General features: G+C 34.3%; 1 protein-coding gene and 1 pseudogene across 9 annotated transcripts in view; both read right to left on the reverse strand.

Moving 5' to 3' along the window:
- Positions 1-24,379, reverse strand: part of Ankrd28 (ankyrin repeat domain 28) — a 202,538-nt gene that overhangs the window by 51,313 nt on the left and 126,846 nt on the right. For all 9 annotated transcript variants that reach the window (XR_011709138.1, XM_071619265.1, XM_071619273.1 and 6 more), the window contains 6 exons: positions 23,027-23,105; positions 21,526-21,640; positions 20,124-20,206; positions 18,193-18,256; positions 15,903-15,971; positions 13,480-13,620 (listed from right to left, as the gene is read on the reverse strand). Coding sequence is in view for 8 of the 9 variants with exons in the window: in XM_071619265.1 (XP_071475366.1) it covers positions 13,480-13,620; positions 15,903-15,971; positions 18,193-18,256; positions 20,124-20,206; positions 21,526-21,640; positions 23,027-23,105 (551 nt within the window). In the remaining variant the exon portion in view is untranslated. The remainder of the gene's footprint in view (positions 1-13,479; positions 13,621-15,902; positions 15,972-18,192; positions 18,257-20,123; positions 20,207-21,525; positions 21,641-23,026; positions 23,106-24,379) is intronic.
- On the reverse strand, positions 2,809-9,056 carry LOC114081727 (palmitoyltransferase ZDHHC6 pseudogene; annotated as a pseudogene).

The following is a 24,379-nucleotide window of genomic DNA, read 5'->3' on the forward strand; positions in this document are numbered from 1 at the left end:
AGCCCTGGGTTCAACCCCCAGTTTGAAAAATAAATAATAAATTAAAAAATGACACTGAGATTATCTAAAAACAAATGGAAAGGAACTCAAGGAGATTCAAGATGGCAGATTAAAGGAAGGCTGAATTTCCACTTGCTCTATGGCTTGGGATTCAAGCAGCAGGAGTACTGCTTCTCAGCAAGGTAGAAAAGGCAGTCAGAGTCTTTTAGAGACTCAAAAGTTTGTGTGCAACGAACAAAGAACAAAAGAGTATATTGGAGCCAAGTTAGCTGCAGGAGCAGTGGCACTAATTCATCACAGAAAGGAGAGATAACACAGAGATAGAAACAATGGACAAATTAAGCACGAAAAACCTGTACATCAGAAAATAGCATAAATTTAGCTGATCTAGAGGCTATGCAGCCAATTGGTGTCTGTGCACACATTTCTCAAGTGGTAAGAAGAGAGATGAGGTGGGAGCCATCATGAGGTGGCCATGTATGCATGCATGCAGCTGCTGCTAGGAAGCTAGGTAATCACAGCAAAAATCTGTCTCCACAAGCATCTACATTGTGGCCTAGGGTGTACCTAGAACAATGTGAGTGAAACAGGCATAGAGAAAACTACTCAGGAGGATTAAAGCTAGAAAAATGGAGGGGAGTACAACTTGCCTTTGAGTCTGGTGGCTCACATGAACAGCTCAAGAAGATTGGGAAACTTAAGAGGTGGGCATGGATACATTCATTCAGAGACTAAGCCACCCAACAAAGTTCCTAAGGTTTGATTAGACCTAAGCCCCAGCCACCAGAAATTCCACCTCAGATTTTTGCACAGGTGGCCACTGTGATTTCATCAATCTGGCATTTGTGGACAAACCCCCAATCTACAGTATTTCCTATGCCATTCTACTTTATACTGGTGGGAAGGGAACTCAGTTATTTCAACCAGTTTCAGTTTTAGGTTACCCCAGTAGGCAACACAAAGAGAGAAAGGGGTTAACAATCCCCACCCCACAAATCCTCTCAGCACATGGCCTAAGAAGAATAGGAAAGAAAGACAGTGGGGCATAGGCAGCTGACCAATGGAGATAATTCATTTTTCATTAAGAATCTTTTTTTTTTTTAGGTGGGAGATGTTCTTGCTGTGCTAATTGGTTTGTGGACATACATACATATTTCTTTCTTTTTATAATAGTTATTTTTCCTTGTCTTTTGAGGGCTAGAATTTTTTGTTTCACTTGCTGTCTTTTCTTCATTGTTTCTGAACATTCTAAATTTTTTAACCTTCCTATTACATTATTTTCTCTTAAATGATCTATATGTTTACCATCTTTTAGAACTACGTGGTTCATAAAACTCCTGCCCCATCCATTTATGTTGCTGCAGTTATTAATACTGTGGATGACATGGTTGACACCTGCAGTTTGTTTCAATGTCAGGTCTAGTTCACAGCTATTTCTTATTTTTGCTGTTGGCAATTATTGACCCTCTATCGCTTTTTTTTTTTATGGTATTAGTGTTGCAGATGTCATAGTAGGCATCAGGTATTTATTTTAATGCTATATATTGTTTTCTTAAGTTTCTGGAAATCTACAAGGACATCACAAGTTCACTGAATAGAGATTCTGCTGCTGAATAAAATCCAGCCAAAGGATAGCACAATTTGTTTCACACACAAATTAACCATACTCAGAATTCAGTGATATTTTAATACAAAGACCAGAACAGACAAAACCTCCAAGCCATTTCCAAGCAGAAATTCCCACTCATGGATGTCTACTCCTACAGCAAAAACAGAATACACACAAAGGCTATGGATACCTCACCTACTAGGGTTCTTAATCTAGATCTCTCTAGGAAACAGTGGCAAGAGAAGGCTGAGCCCTAAAAAAGCCCACACAAAAGAGTGAAAGAGAAATCCACCTCAATAGGTACATAAAACCCAACACAGGAAATATGAAGAAACAGGTAACTCAACATTTCCTAAAGTTCATAATTTACCAGCAACTGACTCTAAAGATATTGAAGTGGAGAGAATATAAGAGAAAGATAGTGGCCAGCCCATGAACACAAAAACAGTATTAAAGAAAAGAAGTAACCAAGATCTGAATGTACAAGAACTCTGGGACAACATTAAGAGACCAAATTTAAGAATTATTGTTATTGAAGAGGCTGTATGATACAGACTAATGGCATGGATCACTTTTTCAGGGAAAAGATAATACTAAAATTTGAGAATGGGATGGACATCCAGAAGCACGACACATTCAGAACCCCAAAGAGACAAGATCAAAAATGAACTTCTCTATATCACATTATAATTAAAATGCCTAACATTAAAAAAGATAGAATTTTTAAAATAGAGAATACCCACTGATCTTTGATTTGACAGAATCCACATTATTGAAAGATAGGTAACAAAAATTGAGCTTATCATGAATTTGACAAATGAAGTTCTTTAAGTATCTATAATATTACATAAGAAATACCAACTGAGGGGCAAACAAAATTATCACATGCTTCTGGTAAAAGGGGAACTCAATCTGCAGGTGAAGTCCAGAATGTGTAGCACATTTAAAACCAACCAACCAATGACACACACCTAGATAAAACACAATTAGCTTACTTGAGTGAAATGTTTTTCCTTTTAGGAGGAAGAAGAAAGAAGAAGTGGTAAAGAGGCAAGAATTCAAAGGCATATGTAGAATGGATTCTCCATTTCAAAATGGTAATAAAAATATTTAAATCATGGCACCAGGGAACCTCTGAGGAAAAGAATACCTTAAACAGAGTAGGCTCATTGCATAGTTTTTAGTAATAAGTACAATTTTCAAGTTGAAGTAAATGTAAAGAATAATTTCATTTTAACAGTGGCTATATTGTTTTTCTTCTTGCCCTCTGGGGCTAGATCTGCTTCAGCATGACAGGGACACTTTTCCACATGGTTTCTAGGGAACCATCCTCTTATTCTTGGAACATCTACAAAGGAATCACCCAGAATTTTGTCTCCACATAAGCAGCATCATAACCCTCTTGTGGCTAAAACGAATTCCCTTTTTTTTGTAGCTGTATTTGAGGGTTTTCAGTGTAAAAGATTGCGATGATTTTGTTTCCTTTATTCAATGGACAGTAGGCATGACTATAATCTTCTATGACTTTATAGCAAACACTTCTGACCCTCTCATACACTTTTTGTTTCCACTGTTCTATTATTAAACTGTAGTGGCAACAGTCTTCTCTTATTGGCTACTCCAATTCATTTTCTGGGACCCTTGACTATGTAAATACCTTTTTAAAGTTCTTCCAACTACTTTCCACATCATAGGGGAAAACAAAAGACTGCATCTAGTTGGTAATATTGAATTTGATCTTTAGCCTTTTCTTCAGTCCATGATTCAAAATGTTTTGTTTCTGATTTTTTGTTTTCACGTGGATAAAAACCACAATCCTAATAGCTATGGTTGTTTCTAAAGTTAATCCCAAGGCAAACAAGGTGGCAGCAAATGCAACTAATTCGAAGGGAACAACTGGAAGAGGATCTCTCTGTCTGGGCTGCACTCATATCAATCTTTACTGTGTTCCACTCAAAGGACAGCCAATTATAAGTTGAATGTACACAGTCATAACAAAAATGAAAGCAGCATGAATAAAACACAGTGGTGCTCAAAGAAAAAAAAGTATGAACAAAGCATGATTTTGGTAACAACAGTTATTGATCCAAGGATGGTGATGGTCCATTTTCATCAGACATCTGTTACATGTTCTGCAATGATATAAAGACAGTGCCTTGTATGTTTGGCAAACAAGCTAACCTGAGTTTTCCAGTTTCCACCCCAAAGGAATAAAGCTGGGAGAGACAAACATGGAGTTGAGCCAGGTGCTGTGATGCATGCCTGTAACCCCAGTGACTCAGGAGGCTGAGGCAGGAAGACTGCAAATTTGAGGCCAGCCTCAGCAATTCAGCAAGACCCTAAGCAACAGAGACCCTGTCTCAAAAAATAAAAAGGGTTGGGATATAGCTCAGTGGTAAGACACCCCTGTGTTCAATCCCCAGAACTAAAAACATTCCATTGAAGCAATTATAAATTTCAACAGTCCAATTTATCAGCATAAAGTTCATACTTCCTCCAGTATATAAGGAAATCAGAAAAATCTCAAGTAAACAACTCAATGCATCTCAAGGTCTTTAAAAATAAGAACAAACCAATTCCAAAAAGTATAAGGAAAGCAATAATCAAAATCAATGAACTTGAGAATAATAATAATAAAAAAAAAAAACCCAAAGCATCAATGAAATAAACAGTTGGTTCTTTGAAAAGATATACCCTTAGTCAAACTAACCCCAAAACAGAGAAGACCCAAATTAACAACATTAGAGATGAAAAAGGAAAAATCACCACAGACATCACAGAAATCCAGAAGATCATTAGGGACTATTTCAAAAACTATACTCAATGAGCTGGAAAACCTAGAAGAAATGAATATATTCTAGACTCACGACTTGCCAAAACTGAATCAAGAGGACATAACAAACCTAAATAGATCAATAACTAGCATGAGAAGACGAAGTAATAAAAGGCCTTCCAACAAAGAAAACCCAAGACCAGATAGATTTTTAGCTGAATTCTACTAGAGCTTTAAAGAAGAATTAAAGCCAATGCTCCTCAAGTTATTCCATGAAATTAAAAATTGATTCTATGAAGCCAGTATCACACTCATAGCAAAACCAGTTAAAGACACTTCAAAGAAAGAGAACTACAGTCTATTATCCCAGACGCAAAAATTCTTACTAAATATTATCAAATTGTATTTGGCAACATATTAAGAAAACTGCACATAATGGCCAAGTTGGTTTTATCCCAGGGATGAAAGGATAATTTAACATATGCAAATCAATAAATGTAATTCGCTACATAAACAGAATTAAAAACAAAAATCATACTCTTCTCAATAGATGCAGAGAAAGCCTTCAATAAAAGTCAGTACCCATTCATGATAAAACACCGAAGAAACTAAAACCTACCTCAACATCATAAAGGATATATACAACAAATCTAAAACCAACATCAGGGGAATGGGAAAAAACAGGAAACATTTCCTTTAAAATCTAGAATGAGATGACAATGTCCACTCTCATTTAACATAATACTAAAAATTCTAGTCAGAGCAATTAGGAAAAAGAAGAAAATAAAAAAGGTAAAAATAAAAAAGGAAGAAATAAAATTCACTGTTTGTAGATGGTATGATAATAGATGACCCAAAAATCCTCACCAGAAGACTGAGTTAATAAATTCAGCAAAGTAGCAGGTTACAAAATCAATGTATAAAAAAAATCAATAGCTTTCTTATACACCAATAATCAATTTATTGAGAAGAAAAAAAAAATCCCAATCACAATAGCCTAAACAAAACAAAACACCTCTAGGAATAAAACTAACCAAGGAAGTAAAATATCTCTATATAAAACAGTTAAGAAAGAAAATGAAGAAGACATAAGATGAAAAGACCTGCCCCCCCCCCCCCCCACTTTTCATGGATAGGCAGAATTAATATTGTTAAAATGGCCATACTACCAAAAACAATACAAAGATTCAATGCACTCCCCATCAAAATACCAATGATATCCTTTACAGAACTAGAAAAAACAGTTCTATTTTCATTTGGAAAAGATGCAGAAAACCCAAAACAATTCTAAGCCAAAAAAGCAATGCTAGAGGCACAATAACTGACTTCAAATTCAAATTATACTATAGTGCTGTAGTAAAAAAAAAAAAAAAAAAAAAAAAAAAAAAAAAAAAAAACTTAATGGTACTGGCAATCATCTGGTCCTTGATAAAGGTGCCAAAAACATACACTGGTAAAAAGATAACCTTTTTAAAAAAATGGTACAGGAAAGAATGAGACTAAATCCTGATCTCTCACCCTGAACAAAAGTCAACTCAAAATGGACCAAAGACCTAGGAATTAGACCAAAAATTAATGTACTAATAATAAAACATGGGAGGGAATGGAGTTGTGGCTCAGGGGTAGAGCACTTGCCTAGCATGTATGAAGCGCTAGGTTCGATCCTCAGCACCACATAAAAATAAATGAATAAAATAAAGGTATTGTGTCCAAATACAACTAAAATATTTAAAAAATAGGAAAAAAGCAGCTCTAAAGCAATGTAACTGATAATTCAGGAACTCTATCATATATAAATTTGATTGTATAATTATATAAACTCTATATGTGTGACATACGCACACACACTCACACACATTTATACATAAGGGTCATCCTTTTAATGCAAACCCTTATTTCTTTAATGAATTACGTAAAACTCTTTAGAATTATTTTTGGAATTTTGATTCGATATAATACCCTCATGTTCATTCATTAAAGTGGAATTTTGATATTTATGTACAGCTAAACTTGTTAGGAATCAAGGATGATGAATAAGGAAGACTGTTAAAATAGGTACCATTATGATTTAAAAAAAAAAAAAAAAAAACTTAGCCCAAATCTGGCTCTAAAGTAACAAGACTGTTATTTTTCAGTTTCATAAAATAGCCCTGAGGGAGTTTCAAGAACAGCAAATGTTTCAGGCCACGTGTAAGTTGTTTGTTTGTTGACTTCCTATGTGCCCAGTTAGCTCACTGAAATGTAGAAAAGGCTTGCCAGTCTGTAGGTTAGTTTCATCACATCCCAGGCACAAACATTTTACCAGAAGGCATTACAAAACAAAATAAATAAGATATATATCTCTGTCCATATCTCTTTAATTATGTTTTCCAGATGTGAGGAAATAGTTTTCCCTTAGTGAGACCGGAGTATAAGGCACAGTCTATCAGCAGAACAAACTATTTTAAGATAACTCACTGATATATGAGTACTGAATAAAAGATTTATTTAAGGAAATCAAAACAAGTTCTTGTTTACTTTCTAAAGTAGGAGACAGCCAGGCACAGTGGCACAACCCTGTAAACCAAGCGACCTGGGAGGCTGAGGCAGGAGGATGGCAAGTTCAAGGTCGGCCTCAGCAACTTAAACCCTGTCTCAAAATGAAAAATAAAGAGTTGGGGATGTAGCTCAGCGGCCCTGGGTTCAATTCCCAGTATTCAAAACAAATCCCCCCTCCTCAAAGCCCCCCCAAACACAAAGAGGTAGGAGACTATGTTCCAATGCATTATTTACGCTTTTCAAAATTTATATCACTAAATGGTTTGAAATAATTGTTACACATGCAGTAGTTCTTAATGAACCACATTTCTTTAATTTTTAGCATTCACATTATCACAGATGGTAAACCTTATGCTACAAAACAAGAACTAAGTTAATTAATATTAATAAAACTCTTTTTACTGATAATGCCTTTGGATTTCACCAAGCAATATGCATTTTCATCACTATTAGATATGCTGGGTAAGCATTATCTTTAACACGTGAAAAAAATTACTGACACTTAGGAAAGTTAAGTGACTTGTCCCAAATTTTTGCTAGAATAAAGTAAAGCAAGGAATAGACAGACCTCTGGTCTTATAATCTTCACCCATTTTTTTCTTTATATGGTCCTATAAAACTTCAGTGCAGTGGCTAATCAGTAAATGATAAAGCTAAACTAAGTGGTTTGTAAAATACTGAATTAAAAAATTAGTAATTTTTTACTAATTTTTTACAAAAAATCTGGATTTAAATTTTAACATGAAAATGAGTGTGGGAGGTGAGTGACTGTTCTTTTTTTCTCAGATTGTAAATTAACACATACTCTTATAAAGCCAACATAATTAAGACATGAAGATTCTCTACATTCTTTCTTTCCCCTAAAATGAAAATAAGTATGCAAAATCTGAAAGAATATTATGGCTTAAAAAAACACAACTATTCTTGCTGTTATAGTTTTGTTTTTCTCATTTAATATGTTAAACAAATTGAGTATTTTTATCCCAATTAAGCACATAAAATAAATAAGAATGCATTTCAGATTAAACTTCTCCTACTTTCCCCCTGACCACTCATGAACCCCGACAATTTCAAGTTTGTACAAACTTGAACTGATTTAAAACTTCATGTCCCATGGCTGGTCAAAGTCTTGGCTAAGGACTACTCCACCCAGATAAAGGGACATAGCATTGTTACTCCCAGAGGACTTCCTTCCTATAATGGTGTGTAATAGTGGCTGTACTTACAAAAACAACCAAACAGTTAATTTAAAATAAAGTTATCCTTCAAAGAAAAATTATAACATCCCAGCTAATATATTAAACCCATTTAAATCTCACATGGCTTACGAATGTGATCAGGTTATTATCTCCATCTTTCAAAGTAGGCATAGAGGTTAAGTAAACTATTCAATGGTCCACACAGTAGGCAGCAGAGCCTGTATCAAACACAGTGCTTTCTTACAAACATATACAAAATGAGTACAACAAGCTTTGCTGATAGAAATCACATAAAAATCAAAAGTATATTTTCTATATAACATTACAAACAAAAAGAAATTAAAGGTTTTGGCAATAAAATTTCACATACTTAGGAATAAATCTAAGAATTATAAAATCTCTACACAAGAACAACTGCGTGACTCCATTTAAATAAAGTTTAAAAACAGACAAACAATGGTGTTAGACCTCCAAATGTGATTCCATTTCATAAGATTGGCTGTGGTCTGAATGTTTATATTCACCACGCCCCAATTCATATACTGAAATCTCAACCTGTCATGATTTGGGTATATGTCTCCCAAAAGCTCCTGTTAATGCAGGAATATTCAGGTGAAATTATTAGATCACAAGAGGTGTAACCTAGTCAGTCCATCCTAGTTTGATCGGACTGACTAGACAGTAACTGCTGGCAGGTGGCGTATGACTGGAGGAAGTGGGTCATGCCCTCCAAAGGCGCATCTTCCCTGTGACCCCTTCCCTTCTCCTTTCCTCTCTGCTTCCTGACCCTGCCAAGAACTGAGTAGCTTTCCTCTGCTAGGTCCTCCCCGGACAAGTGCTGCCTTGCCTTGGGCCCAGAGTAAAACACTTGGGCATCTATGGACTGAGCCCTCTGAAATTGTGAACCCCAAATAAACTTTTTCTCCTTGTTGCGCATTTTGGACACAGGGATGCAAAAGCTAACTAAATCAAACCCCAAAATATTAAGAGATGGGGGATGGGGCCTTTAGGAGGTGATGATGGTGTCCTCATGAATAAGATTAGTGATCTTATTAAACATCTGAGGGCCTGAAGGAGTTCTTTCACTGCCTTCCCTCATGGGAGGTTAAAGCAATATGGTGGTCAGTGAGAAAGTAGGCCCTAGTGAGACACTGAATTTACCAGCACCATGACCTTAGATTTCCCAGGCTCAAGAACTGTGAGAATAAATTTCTGTTGTATATAAGCCACCCACAATTTATGATATTCTGTTACAACACCTGAATAGACTAAAAAAACTGGTACTGAGAAGTACTATAACAAATATCTAAAAATATGGAAGGGGCCATAGAGCTAAATAACAGAAGCTAGAAAGGTAAAGGACTGGGGTTATGGCTCAGTGGTTAAGTACCTTGGGTTTAATCACCATACAAAAAATGAAAAAGCAAAGCACATGCAAGGCCTTTAACACTGATAACATGAAATAATCTATAACATAAATATAAATAGAAGTGTTAATGATGGTTATCTCAGAGTTGGCACAAGGAAGATTCATTCCTCATGTATGGTATAATCAAGAAAAACCATCTCAAAAAAAAAAAAAAAAAAAAACAAAAGAAAGAAAAACCATCTCAACCTTTCCCTTGTCTAATACACATTACACATAGGAATGAGGGAACCCTCACCATTCTTGCTCAAGCACAGTTTTACTTCTCTTCAACTGGCAAAGAGAATTGCATTTTTTGGGGGGGTGGGTACCAGGGATTGAACTTGGAAGCACTTGATCACTGAGCCACATCCCCAGCCCTATTTAGTATTTTATTTAGGGACAAGGTCTCACTTAGTGCTTCACTGTTGTTGAGGCTGGCTTTAAATTCGCAATCCTCCTGTCAGCCTCCCTAGCTACTGGGATTATAGGCATATGTCACCGTACCCGGATGAATATTTAATGTGCTTACTATGTTTCTAAGAGGAGTCGATTTTTTTTGTTGTTTTTGGATTCTAATATGAAGTGGAAATAAGGCACTTCAGAGGATTTGCTAACTCACAATTTTCTACAAAGAATAAGGAGGGCAACTAACAGAATAATTAGAATGGATCAGAAATGATGTCATGTAGTTTCCAATACTTATTGAAAGTGAGGACAGAGGAACATAAGGCATAAGAGAAGTGTAATTACTATATGTCCCATCTAAATAGTAAAATATCAATGTCAGAGCATCAAAAATTCCAAAGAGCCTAGTATGGTGAAGCATGCCTGTAATCCAAGCAGTTCAGAAGGGTGAGACCCTAAGTAATTTAGCAAGAATCTGTTTCAAAATAAAATACATATATTTAAAAAAGGGCTGGAGATGTGGCTCACTGATTAAGCAATCCTGGGTTCAATCCCTGATACAAACAACAACAACACTACCAAAAGAACATATAAACAACTTTGCCTGGTGTGACTTAAAGGCAAGAAGTGGGATGCTGACAGGGGATTATTAAAAAATAAGGCGTTGTGGCGTATGCCTGTAATTCTAGAGGCTTGGGAAGTTGAGGCAGGAGGATCGAGAGTTCAAATCCAGACTCAGCAAAAATGAGGCACTAAGCAACTCAGTGTGACCCTGTCTCTAAAATAAAAATACAAAATAGGTTTAGGGATGTGGCTCACTGATTGAGTGCCTCCGAGTTCAATCCCTGGTACCTTCTCCCCCAAAAAACAAGGATGGGGGGAAGAAAAAAAAATAAAAACCTGAATTTATACTTTCACAAAGATTCCTAATGAATACATCAATGAATCAATACATGATGACTTTAGACAGGACCTCTGGAATTCTGATACTTTAAAGACATGAATCAGATGCTCCAAATTTCTTTTATACATACTATCTCATTTAGATTCATTTACAACTCTTAAGTGAGTTCCATTTTAATTTTGTAGAGAAAGAAACCTTTGCTTAGTAATTAATTACCTGTCTTGGGCTCAAACAGGTTCAATATGGATATCACAAGATTTGGGTCTTTCTGATTCTGAAAGTTCATAATCTTTTATTACATCAGGCTGCTTAACAGATACTCTGACAATAAATGTTTAAATAATTAAAGCCACTAGCCTACTTACTCAGAAAAGTTTATATTAGGCAAGAAAACTAATGATTTAATTTATTTTAATACTCACATAATTGTATAGAAAAAGCATATTGGCTAAAAACCACAAATTCCCAATACTATGCATTGAAATATGCTATTCTTCTGCCATAAGAATTCAGGTTTGCTCTCTGTGCTTCCTTGTTACCATGTCCTGGGCAGCTTTCCTCTGCCATACCCTTCTGCCATGAAGTTCCGCCTCACCTCAGGCCCAGAGCAACAGTCAGCCATCTATGAACTGAGGCCTCTGAAACTGCAGTTAGAAGACCCTTCCACAATTGCCAAAGATTTTAATAGCTAGACTTTGAATTACTAGGTCCTCAAGATCCACCAAGTTCCCCCAAGGCCACATTCCAGTTGCTGCCACAGTCATTTTATAATGCAGGACTCGACTTAGATATCAAACCCTATTCTGCTACTGATACATAACAAAACACCTCATTATCTCTCAGAGTCCCTTGGGGTTGGGAGAGAATTCACATTTAATGCAATTGTCTAAGGGCAAGAGGAACAAAGCACAATCTGTAGGGGGGTGGTATGTTTGTCCTTCAGTAGAAATTAGATTATGCTGAGTTATATCTAATAATCAGTCTGTGGAAATGGTAAAAAACTATAGATGGTGATAAAATCACTATAGATACAAGCTATTTTCAGAATATCTAGACAGGCATGGTGGCACACGTTTATAATCCCAGTGACTCCAGAGGCTGAGGTTCTAAGCAATTTAGCAAGATTATCTCAAAAAAATAAAAGGACTGGGGATGTGGGTCAGTGGTTAAGCACCCCTGGGGTTCAATCCCTGGTACTAAAAACAAACAAAGCAACAAATAGCTATAATTCAAACACTGAAATTACAAAATTAATAAACCAAAGTATTTTCTAATTTAGTCTTTATCACAGATTTTCTTTAAATAGCTATTATCAAAAAACATACTTCAAATACTCTTCCCAAAGTCTATCTCTGACAACTTTTCTGCATATATATCAAATAGTCTAAAATGACATATTCCTGAAAATAAGAAGTATATTTTACTAATGCTGTGAAGATTAGAATTTTAGCCACAGAACCAACAACAACAACAACTTAACTACAGAAATGATTTGAAATTAGTTACAGAATTTATATACGAAATTAACATTTGTCAGGGTTGACTACAGCTCAGTTGATAAAGTATTTGCCTAGCATGCATGAGGTCCTGGGTTTAATCCCTAGTACCTTCACCAACCAACCAACCAACCAACTAAAAACAAAACACAAAAATAAACATTTATGAATTGTATCACCAAATTACGCCTTTTTAAAAAAAATTTTTTTTAATTGTAGATGGACACAATACCTTTATCTTACTTATTTTCATGTGGTGCTGAGAAAAGAACCCAGGGTCTTACATGTGCTAGGCTCATAATTCAAACCCTGAAATTACAAAATTAATAAACCAAAGTATTTTCTAATTTACAGTCTATCTTCTCTATCACTGAGCCACAACCCCAGGCCCAAATTATGTTTTTTGAGGATAGAAAGTAAATATTAAAAGCCAAAGAAATAATTCTATGCTAAATGCAACTTCCAGGAAGTATGTTTATAAACATCTTTCCAAAGGAGTCATTACTTTTCCTAGCATTATTTTTACTCTTCACTGACTTTAGATAGCATGGGGAATACCAAAGACACTGAAGAGCTTTTTTCTGTTTTCAATGAGTTTACTTCTTCCAAGAAGAAAAAACTATACTAAGGTAATATAAAATGGTCTGATAATTGAGTATTGCTTATAGAAGTTTATGTATCACTCATTCTTTTGTTCTCATTCATTCTTGGCCAGCATTTACTTACTCTGTCATCTAATTTAACCTTTCAAATGGAAAAAGTATGAAAGTGATATTAAAACTATTGTTTTACTATAACTATTTACTATAAACTACTATAAACTAAAAAGTATGAAAATGACATTAAAACTATTGTTTTACTATAACTATTTACTATAAACTATTGAGGAAGAAAAGAAGGGACCTTTATCTTTTTTACCACATTAGTCAAAAAGGCAGGTTACTGAGCTGAGTAGGTAGTAATAACTATGATTTAGGAATAATAATAAAATCAAACTTATTTCTTAAACTAAAGACTCAGGGAAAGGTAATCAACAACAAAAACAATATAAAAAGGAAATACAAATATGCAATAAAAACAGTCTTCCACATGGAAGAAGCCAGTTTACAGAAATAATCATCTTTCACTCTTACCCCATGATACTTACTTGCCATCTGTGTCTGATGTAGCTGCATAATGTAGGGGTGTGCAGCCTCTTTCATCAAGGTCATTCACACTTGCTCCTGATCCCACAAGAGCAAACAGGCACTGGTAATTGCAGTTGGCAGCAGCATAGTGCAGTGGAGATCTGTGTGTCAAGTTAATAAAAGATAAAAGCCAGGGACATACACTAGTAAACAAGAGCATAGTTGACTTTTACTCTACATTTATAAACACTGTGTTTATGATGGGCCTTTCAATGACTTCTAATATACACCAAGTCTTTTTAGAGGACATAAAACTAGGAGGAGAAAGCAAAGTGGTAGAGAATGTTTTGGTATAAAAAATATAATCAAAACAGTTATTCAATGGTTCTTAAACAGCTGTAATCCAGTCCCCTGAGTGGATTATAATCTTCATATTCTGATCAGAAACTGGAAAGCTTTCATTTTAACAAAGCTTCTCCTACTGCTAATAAAAAAAAAAAAATAGAAGCAGAAGTCTCTACTCAAGTCTCAGTAGAGAAATAAAGTATAAGAGAAAAAAACAGAAGCATTATAAAGAATGCTCCATTATATCAACTGCATGATAAGCCTACATAGTAGTAGTATCAGACTTCTCATGCAATAAAGACAATTTTGAAGACTATTCACTACTCAGAAGAGTTAGAGTACTGTTTTAATTTCTAAAGACTGAGTATTTGTAGTTGATTCCTTTTTTGGCATCGGGAATTGAACCAAGGGGTGTTTAACCACTGAGTAACATCCCCAGTACTTTTTGTATTTTATTTAGAAACAGGGTCTCACTGAGTTGCTTAGCACCTTGCTAAATTGCTGAGGCTGCCTTTAAACTTAGAATCCTCCTGCCTCAGCCTCCTGAGTGACTGGGATTACAGGCGTGTGCCACTAGCTTCCAGCTGTAGTTTATTTCTTTGTGGTTAATAAAGTGAAAGAGAATGTTACTAAATTTATGAGTAAACTATTTTAGGATCACAAAACTGATGATTCCATAATTTCACTACCCTCCCCCAAACCAAGAAATATGATTGTAAAGTACAGTTTAGTCTTCACGGTACAATTTTTACCTAGTAAAATATTATTCTGTCTATGGTACATTATATAGATATATATTTAAAAATGCAATTAACCCTCAATTCCTTTAAAGCTTATAAGGTCAGAATTTGCTTCAGAAGTCCCCACTGCTATTTATACTACAGAGTACTTGATATGCAATAAAATTATTTTAGACAGATTAAAGTATAATTATTAAAGCAAATTAACTATAAAATATTGTATTCCAAAGCCAAACAAAATGATTATAATTTTGTGGGTCATTAGTTCCTTCCATTAGTAGGCTTATGAGATCAATTTGTTATTCAAAGCAGTTTTTTCTTCTATTCATTTTTTATTTCCTACATACATAATTATTTTTACTTTTCTTCTGAAATGGTCCAATCACATGCACTGATATTTGCACATTTCCTTCTAATACACACTCTTCCCTGTCACAGACTTTGATAGGCACAGTTCTCAACTGTTGACACGTAATTTTGTTCATAATGCCACTTCTATCTTTCAAACAAATACCACCCATTAATTCTTTCCTGTAGAGTCTTAATACATTCTGTGCTTTGACAGGAATATACAATGGTAGCTTCAAATATCACTACCACAAATGCTAGTTACAGTAAAGCCTGGGGCTGAACAGTAAGAAAACTGGCTGAATAACAACAAAGAAATCTGGTCATTTCATAGCTAACTTTCTGAAGATTATTCTCAGTGGGATATGTGAATGGGTGTATGAGATTTACATAGAAGAGAAAGAAAACTCACACACACACACATATTTGAAACCTATTTCCTCTCTTTAATAGTGCTTTGTAACCAGAAATAGCAAGTAGGATGTCTCACAAGGGAATGATTTCCGACAAGAATTGTTACTGTATCCTAGGTACTATGAATTTCTTGAAGGACCATAGGTACCAAGGAATATCAAAATTTTTATCGCCATAATTATGGGAGAAGTGGTATCAAAAAGCACTTACTTACAAGGGTAAGACTGTGGCTAGTATTCTAGGGCTTTGGGAGGGGACCAAGTGGAAGGAGACTGAATGAGAACTAATATTTAGAAGATATTGACTTTAGATAGGACTCTCAATGAATCATGATCACAAAGCCAAAGATATGGAATCTTTAATTCTGTCTTCTTTTTGGTTTTTTAACAATTCTGAGACAGGCCCTCATTAAGTTGCTAAGGCCATCCTTGAACTTGTGATCCTCCTGCTTTAGCTTCCTGAGTCACTGGGATAACAGGCATGTGCCACTATGCCCATCTCTGAATTGTTAATTTTTAGAAATCAATTAGAAGGTAAAGCAAATTGTTAAGTAAATAAAATCAGTTTCTACAGAGAAACTATATAACATGACCTACCTCCCAAATTTGTCCTTTTTGTTGAAATCTGCACCAGTATTCAGCAGGAGGTTTAGGCACTCCAAATTCCTATTAGGTAAAAGAAAAAAACTTAATTGTCAGAGATTTTGCAGTAAAATTGGTAAGTTTAAATAAGAATTTTTATTCGTATTTATTTATTTTTTAAGGTGGACACAATGTCTTTATTTTATTTTTATGCGGTGCTGAGAATCGAACCCAGTGCCTCACACATGCTAGATGAGCACGCTACCACTTGAGCCACATCCCCAGCCCTAAATAAAAATTTTTAAATGAGGATAAATATGAAAAAAATAGCATGATTTACATTCTGTGAAGAATAAAACATTAGAATTCATCTTATCTAAAATTTAAGAAATTATGTATATAAATACTGGTACATTCACAGAAAATAACAAATGACTCATATCATTGTTTTCTTCCTTCTAGGAAGAGCACATTTGTAAAAGAGGGCCTAAGGAAATTTTAGGAAACCATATGCTTGTAATTAAATGGTTTAAATTTAAGTGGTTTTCAATACCAAATTTAAATAGATTAAAAAACCAAAAAACTTTAAAAACATACCCAAGTCAGTTCTCCATTATCTTCTCCTATACTATTTTTTTTTTTTTTCAGTTGTAGATGGACATTATACCTTTATTTATTTACTTTTATGTGGTGCTGAGGATCAAACTCAGGGCCTCACACATGGTAGGCAAACGCTGTTCCCCTGAGCCACAACCCCAGGTCTCTTCTCCTATACCATTAATGCTTACTTACATGCCTCAATTAAAATAACAGGAGAAAACATAATACTCATGGGTATTCCTGAAATTTAATTTTTATAATTTTGAACATCAATTAAGTTGAAAACTGTAACTGCCAAATAATCAGACAAGTCTGTTGGTCCTCTCTCTGAGGGCAAGTTACATGGAAATTAGCTTTTAACCATACCATTCTCTGGAGACCACAAAAGAATAAGGGAGTCAGTCACATTCTCACAATCCATTTATGGATTGTGGTATTCTTGATTTAGAGCACACTTGTCTTCTGAAGTCTCTGGAAATTTTTAAGGAATTATCATTGGAAATAAAGTTCTTGCAAAATGTCCTTCTAACAATCACAAATTAAAAGTAGCTTATCACATATCTAAAGAAGCATCAGATTAGCAACATGCTTTCAGAGACTTAAGGGTTTTAATTGAAGTTTGTCATTCAACAGAACCAATTGCCTTGTTTCCCCATAAGCTATTTTAAAACAGTCCAAAATCTCCAATCTCAAAATTTTCTTTTCCCAGTAGTATCAAGACATAAACACCACCAACATTTTTTCCCTTAAGATATGGTTTAAAAAGTATCTGAAAAGCATTAGTATTTTTTTTTAAACTGCCATTCTTTTTTTTTTTAATCTAAAGCATCATTGATTTCCATCATAGGTTTTTTTTTTTTTTTTTAAAGAGAGAGTGAGATAGAGAGAGAATTTTAATATTTATTTTTTAGTTATCGGCGGATACAACATCTTTGTTTGTATGTGGTGCTGAGGATCGAACCCGGGCCGCACGCCGCACTACCGCTTGAGCCACATCCCCAGCCCCGAGCATTAGTATTATAGAGAACATTCTAAATGGTTTGTTGTTCTCATTGACTATAGAAGACATTTTTTACTTGAGGAATCACTATATTCATTTCTTCTTTTATCCAGGAATTGTTTTCACTTAAAAAAATATATATATACTTCCTTTTGTAGGCTTTCTCTCCTTCCCCCAGTTAAAATCTATGACTTAGGTAAGAGAGGATTGGGGGTGGGGGGCGCGCAAGCGATTTCTGCTACTTTGGACTTCCTTTATATGTGTGTGTGTGTGTGTGTGTGTGTGTGTGTGTTACTGGGGACTGAATCTAGGTGCACTCCACCACTGTTAAATCCTCAGTCCCTTTTCTTTATTTTGAGATAGGACCTTGCTAAATTTCCTAGGCTGACCTTTAACTTGAAATCCTCCTGCCTTGGTCTCCAGAGTTGATGGGATTACATGCATGTACCACTGCACTCAGGACTCCCCCCCAATCATTCCTTTTACGTTTTCTTATTTTTTTGGTGACCCAGAAATAAGTAAGAGGAACAAAAACAAGAAAAACTGCCATGACCAGCTTTCTTTGTCATTGTCATTGTGCTGGGGATCAAACCTAGGACCTCACACATTCCAAGAAGCATGTGCTCTACTACTGAGCTATATTATATATACTCCCAGCCTCCCCTCCTATTTTTTTTTAAAGAAATAAAAATAGTATTTACATACCCTCCAGCTGCAGCTGCATGTAGACAAGTCCTGCCAAAATCATCTGGGGTATCGATTTCAAATCCTGTAAGAATGTATGTTTTATCGATTATATAATATTATAGATGTGTTACTTTAAAGTATTATATCAAGAAATGTCAAGAATCATAACTTTTCCTCCAATCCTAAATAAAAACTATGAGTTCTGAATATGAACAAATGAATGAAAATATTTTTAATAATGTACAATATTACCAAAAAAAATTTACCAGTATTAGATTGGTGTTTCAAAACAAATATTAGAGTGTTCTTTTTAAAAGGCCATACCAGGCATGGTGTCATGAACTGTTAGTCTCCTAGCTATGTAGGAGACTGAGGCAGGAGGATCACTTTTCAGAAGTTTGAGGTCAGCCTTGGCTATTTAGCAAGATCCTATCTCAAACAAACAACTCAGACTTCTAAAAAGGCCACAGGATACCATGGAATATTATTCAGCAATAAAAAGATACTGATAATGACACAAAGATGACCCTTATGAACACAGTGATTCCATTCTATGAACTATTTAAAATGGGCAAATTTAAAGACATAGAAAGTAGATTAGTGGTTACTTAGGGATAGGGGAGGGCAAAAATGGAGAATAATTGCTAATGTTCCTTTTTTATTTTTAACAAGGGATTGAAGATTTTTAAAAATGGCTTGTTATGATGGTTATCCAACATACTAAAATATATTGAACTATATTATTTTTTTTAATACTTATTTTTTAGTTGTAGTTGGACACAATACCTTTTATTTTATTTATTTATTTTCATGTGGTGCTGAGGATCGAACCCAGGGCCTCGCACATGCTAGGTAAATGCTCTACCACTGAGCCATAACCCCAGGCCCGAACTATGTTCTTTAAAGGGGAAATCATAAGGCTTTTTCAAAGAGCAATAAGTGTTTGTTACCTGTACATTATTACTGCTAAGAGATACTATTTAGTATTTTATTATCATTATGTATTTAATAATTGAAAGCACTTAATAAGAATCATAAATTGGTAGTAATAACTTAGAAATCTATCATCTTGGTTTTGTTTTTTCCTTTTTGATACAGGGTCTCACTAAAGTTGCCCAAGCTGGCCTTGAACTTGTGATCCTCCTGCCTCAGCCTCCTGAGAAGCTGGTATTACATGCGTAAGACATAGCACCCAGATCCTGTTTTGTTTCAAACAGACTATTAGAATTTAAACTACTAATTATATACTGCATAAATAATTTCATCAGATCACAGAACATACTTGTTTCTTGAAATGGAAGTCAAGACCAATAAGACATACAAATAAAGATTTTTTGCTTCCAGTTATTAAAGGACAATCCAAGAAGACTGCCATCTAATGAACAGAAGAAATATCTAAAAATATCCCATACCCCACTCCAGCTAAAAAAGAAGAGGAAACAATTATAAAAATAAAATATTTTCTCTAGCTGATGAGAAAAATCAAGTTTTAAAATTATACTATGTTTATGTATGAATATAACAAAATGAATTCTGTGTATGTACACATCTATATAAAACTATAATACACTAATTGAAGTAAGAACATTAATATTGGTACTGTTACAAGTACTACTACTACTACTAGAAAGAAGGTCAGTAGAGCAAGAAAATGGGGCAAAGAAGAGGAGCAGCAAAGGGAAGGTACTGGGAACTATGACTGATCAAATTATGTGCATGTATGAATATGGAACAATGAATTCCTCTATTATGTATAATTATAATGCACCAAAAAAACAAACAAAAAAACTGAACAGTCAAACATCTAAGAGGTATTAATGAGTAATCTATACTTGGATCTATTTATAAGTAATTAAAAAAAAAAGATAAAGACATTGTCTTAACACTAGGAAGGGAGGGAAAAAACCCACAGAAAAACAAAAGAATTGGTCTGTGAAGGCTCCATTTACCTGAAGAAAGAAGTTTCCTGCAGCAATCTGAAAAACCACTTAAGGCTGCCAAGTGAAGGGGGAACATTCCATGTATGCCACGCCTAAAGTTAACAGAATAATACATTAATTACAACACAAGAAAAATATAATCATTTAAATAAATTACATACAGACTACTTAAATAAAAGATACCAGATGAGTCAAAACTCCCCAGACTTTGGAGAATAATATGGTCAGAGTGTGAAAATAGGTAGAATTTACCACATAGTTATATTTTTCCTAGAGTAGGTTTTTTAACCTCAGCACTATTGTCATTACAAACTTTATCATTGTTGGAGTATACATTTTACGTTCAGAATGTTCACCAGCGTTCCTGGGTTATACTTACTAGATGTAACACCTTCCTTCTCAACCAAAAATGTCTCTGGACTTTAGCTTAGGGAGCAAAACTAACTCCCATTTTTGCCCTACCATTTAAAACCATTCCCACAAGGCAAGATGTTCAAGAATGTTCATCACACTTATTAAAAGTAAAAAGTAGGAAGCAAATTATGTTTGCAAGTAAGGAGGATAAAGTGTGAAACATTCATATAATAATTAAATACCACAAAAATAAAAGAACTAGAGCTACTGGTAGAGACATCAATCAGCTCCAAATTTATATCTTACACAGTAAGTCAATGTGAATTTTTTATAAAAGTTGCAAAAAAGATGTACAGTAGATATGTACAGCATGCCATTTATAAATGTATAGAAGATAGAAAATTTCTTAAGGAATAGATAAATGTGATACACAGAAATAATAAACACTAATTTAAGTACAATATTCATTTCTGCAAGGTCCATACAAAAGATCTCATCTTTCAAGTAAAATTTCACAGGAAACCTTATTATGTAAAATAAATAAAAGTGAACTGATCTGACTAAAGTGGGAAGCAGGGGACACACTGTAGTAGCAACCAAGGAATCCATGAGCTCTGCATAACAGTCTGAAAACAATCATCTAGATAGTATTTGGATGAAAACAAAAAGTGTGTACAATTTTGTCAGACTCCCAAGTCCCTGGGATTACAGATGTGTGCCACCACACCTGTTAACTTTTCCCCCCAAGTCTCTTAAATACTTCCACACTAAAAATAAAGATCTCAAAAATTAAATCTCTGATCAAAATTGCAATTAGTTATGTTTGAAAAAGAAATGTAAAATATGTAAAAAAAAAATATGCTACCTTGACTTGACAAGAAAATTATATTTATACATTTATATACCATACTGGCAATAAAAAGGATAAGGAAAAATTCAAGTATAATACTGAGGACAAAAATCTACATTTCCATCTGAAGTATTTAGAAAACTATACTTCACCCTCCTTTTGTATTTCCCTGTGATAGCTATCAACACCTCTGTAAGTACTACTTACTTTGCAGTGTCAGCACCACTTGTGATAAGAGTGTTGATCAGCAGCTCGTGGCCATAACGTGCTGCTATGTGCAAAGGGGTATTTCCATTCTTATCTTCACAGTCAATTACAGCTCCTGTAAAAAAAAAAAAAAAAAAAAGGCACAATGTCAGACCCTGGACTATATAAAGATCAAGTCCAACTTATTACGTGCAATGTAATATAAAACACCTCTTAAGTAGAAACTAATGGATACAGCACTTCTAACTAAATTTTATTCATACCATACTTACTGGGTCAGGAAGTTGGGGTTACAGGTTTTATGGCTGAAGCAGTTTTGTAAATTGAGCATAAAATTTTAATATACTTTAAAGCCAAGCATGGTGGTACACACCTGTAACTCAGCTATCCAGCTACTTGGGAGGCCAATGCATGAAGATCACAAGTTTGAGGTCAGCCTGGGCAACTTAGTAAAAATCTTTCTCAAAATCATAAAATAAAATAAAAATAAAGGGCTAGGTGTAGCCTAGTAGTCGTATACTTGTCTAGCATGTGCAAGATCCTGGATTCAATCTACAGTACTGCTTATTAAAAGAAAAAAAAAACATTTTAATATACTTAAAATTGACAAAAGACTTCAAGGGTCTAGCAAAATTTAAAAACCATTATGCTAGAACAAAATCAAGCACACTTCTTTAGAGCAAAATTTTTCATAGCTTCAATGTGCACATTCTGCACCATTAAGAAGATTGTATATACTGCTCGAAAAATTTTTTGATTATGAATTTGTTCCTAGTTTTTACCTACAAAACTATAGTACCAGCTGAGTGTGTGTACCTGTAATCTTATCAATTTAAGAAGCTGAGGCAGGGGGACTGCAACTTTGAGGCCAGTCTCAGCAATTTACCCAGACTCTGACTCAAAAAGTTAAAAAAAGAGCTGAGGATGTAGCTCTGTGGTAGAATACCCCTGGGTTCAATACCCAGTACCAAAAATAAAAAAGCAGAAAAACAAACAAAAACACAAGCAAAACCTATAGTACTTATTCTATCTTGAGGACTATTAAACAGCTCCTTCAAACATGGTTTGTGAAATAATGACTTAAACATACCTAAAAGTTTTTTATTTAAAAGTTTAGCTTGCCTAATAAAAAAGTCAAACACAAAATGAAAGAAGTTCATAAAAATCAACTAAAATTCTAAAAATTTAAAATATTCAAAAGGCAAAAAAAAATAATATATGTTAATATATATAATACTTGTAATGGAAAAGGCAGTTTTCTACCAAGCAATGTTGATTAAAAAAAAAAAAATGAAAACTAACTGCTATGGAAAATGTATAAATAGAAAATTAAAATTCTGAAAGATACACATGCATAGCATTTTATACTCTATAACTTGATTTTTTAAGAGATCTGAAGTCAAATATTAAAAATTTATGGATTACAACAATTAATACCACTCATTTTGTGGATGTTTTTACTAAAATAAAGAAATAAAAAACAAACAGAAATACTTTTTACCACTCTGGATAATGGTTTGTGATCTGGAGAATCTACCGTGGAGGGCAGTCATGTGCAGAGGGGTTTTCCCATCCTTACTCTGAAATGATTGAACAAAAAACAATTTTTAAAAATTACTATTATTATATTAAAAAATACTATTAGAATATGTAATGTTTAGTTTTATTTTGAATATCCTCATTTTCATCTTCTACAACTATTTCTCAAGCATTAAGTTTAGTTGAAACCTATGGAGATAAAAATAGCTGTTCTGTTCAAAATTATGAAATAATTTTTTAAGCATGAATATCATACTATACAAATGTACAAAAAACTCCATAATCACAGTTTATAAAAAACTCTATATGGTCCATATGATCTGATCTTAATATTAATCTTCATAGGTGAGGAAACTGAGGCACATAACCATGAATGACACAATCAAGATGTGCTTCCTAAGTTTAAGACTCAAAATTTCATACAGTTCCAATGCTTTCATTCTATGAAATCATAAGCCCTATCATTTTTGACACACTGGGGATTGAACCAAGAGGTACTCCACCACTTAACAGGCCCTTTTGTTTTTTATTTTGAGGCAAGGTCTTGCTATACTGTCAAGGCTGGCATTGAACTCATGATCCTCCTATGTCAGCCTCCCAAGTCACTAGGATAACAGATGTGTGCCACCATGTCTAGCTTGAAGGAGGGTCTTGACAAAGGAAAAGTGAATATTGGAATTAAACTTGGATACTATAAATCATTTAAAAAACTATATATAATAATTTGTTTATAATTATTTGTAATCAACATTGTTAATCATTTTCTCAAATCACTTAATACGTTAAACTGGTTGCGCATTTATATACTGTAGAAATTCTATTTTTTTTTATTGGTTGTTCAAAACATTAAAAAGCTCTTGACATATCATATTTCATACATTAGATTCAAGTGCGTTATGAACACTGTAGAAATTCTAAAGGCATTCTCAATATGAAGAAAAATAATCCCTGATGTAGGTAATAACTTTTCTTCAGAGTTAGGTAATTTCTTTTTTCCCCCTAAAACTTTTAGGTTGGCTGGGTGCAGTGGCATATGCCCGTAATCCTAGCTGCTTGGGAGACTGACGTAGGACAATTACTAGTTTAAAGCCAGCCTTAGCAATTTATCAAGGCACTAAGCAACTTCACAAGATCTGTCTCAAAATAAAAAATAAAGAAGGGCTGGGGATGTGGCTCAGTGGTTAAGCACCCCTAGGTTCAATGCCTGGTACCAAAAAAATAAATAAATAAACAAAATCTTTTGATTAATAAAAACATATAAAGAAAAGAAACTGTGTTGTAGTTCTAACTGCTGAGCAATACCCAGCATATTATA

Source organism: Marmota flaviventris, chromosome 1 (genome assembly GCF_047511675.1).
Source record: "Marmota flaviventris isolate mMarFla1 chromosome 1, mMarFla1.hap1, whole genome shotgun sequence".
In the NCBI taxonomy this organism is placed as follows: Eukaryota; Metazoa; Chordata; class Mammalia; order Rodentia; family Sciuridae; genus Marmota; species Marmota flaviventris.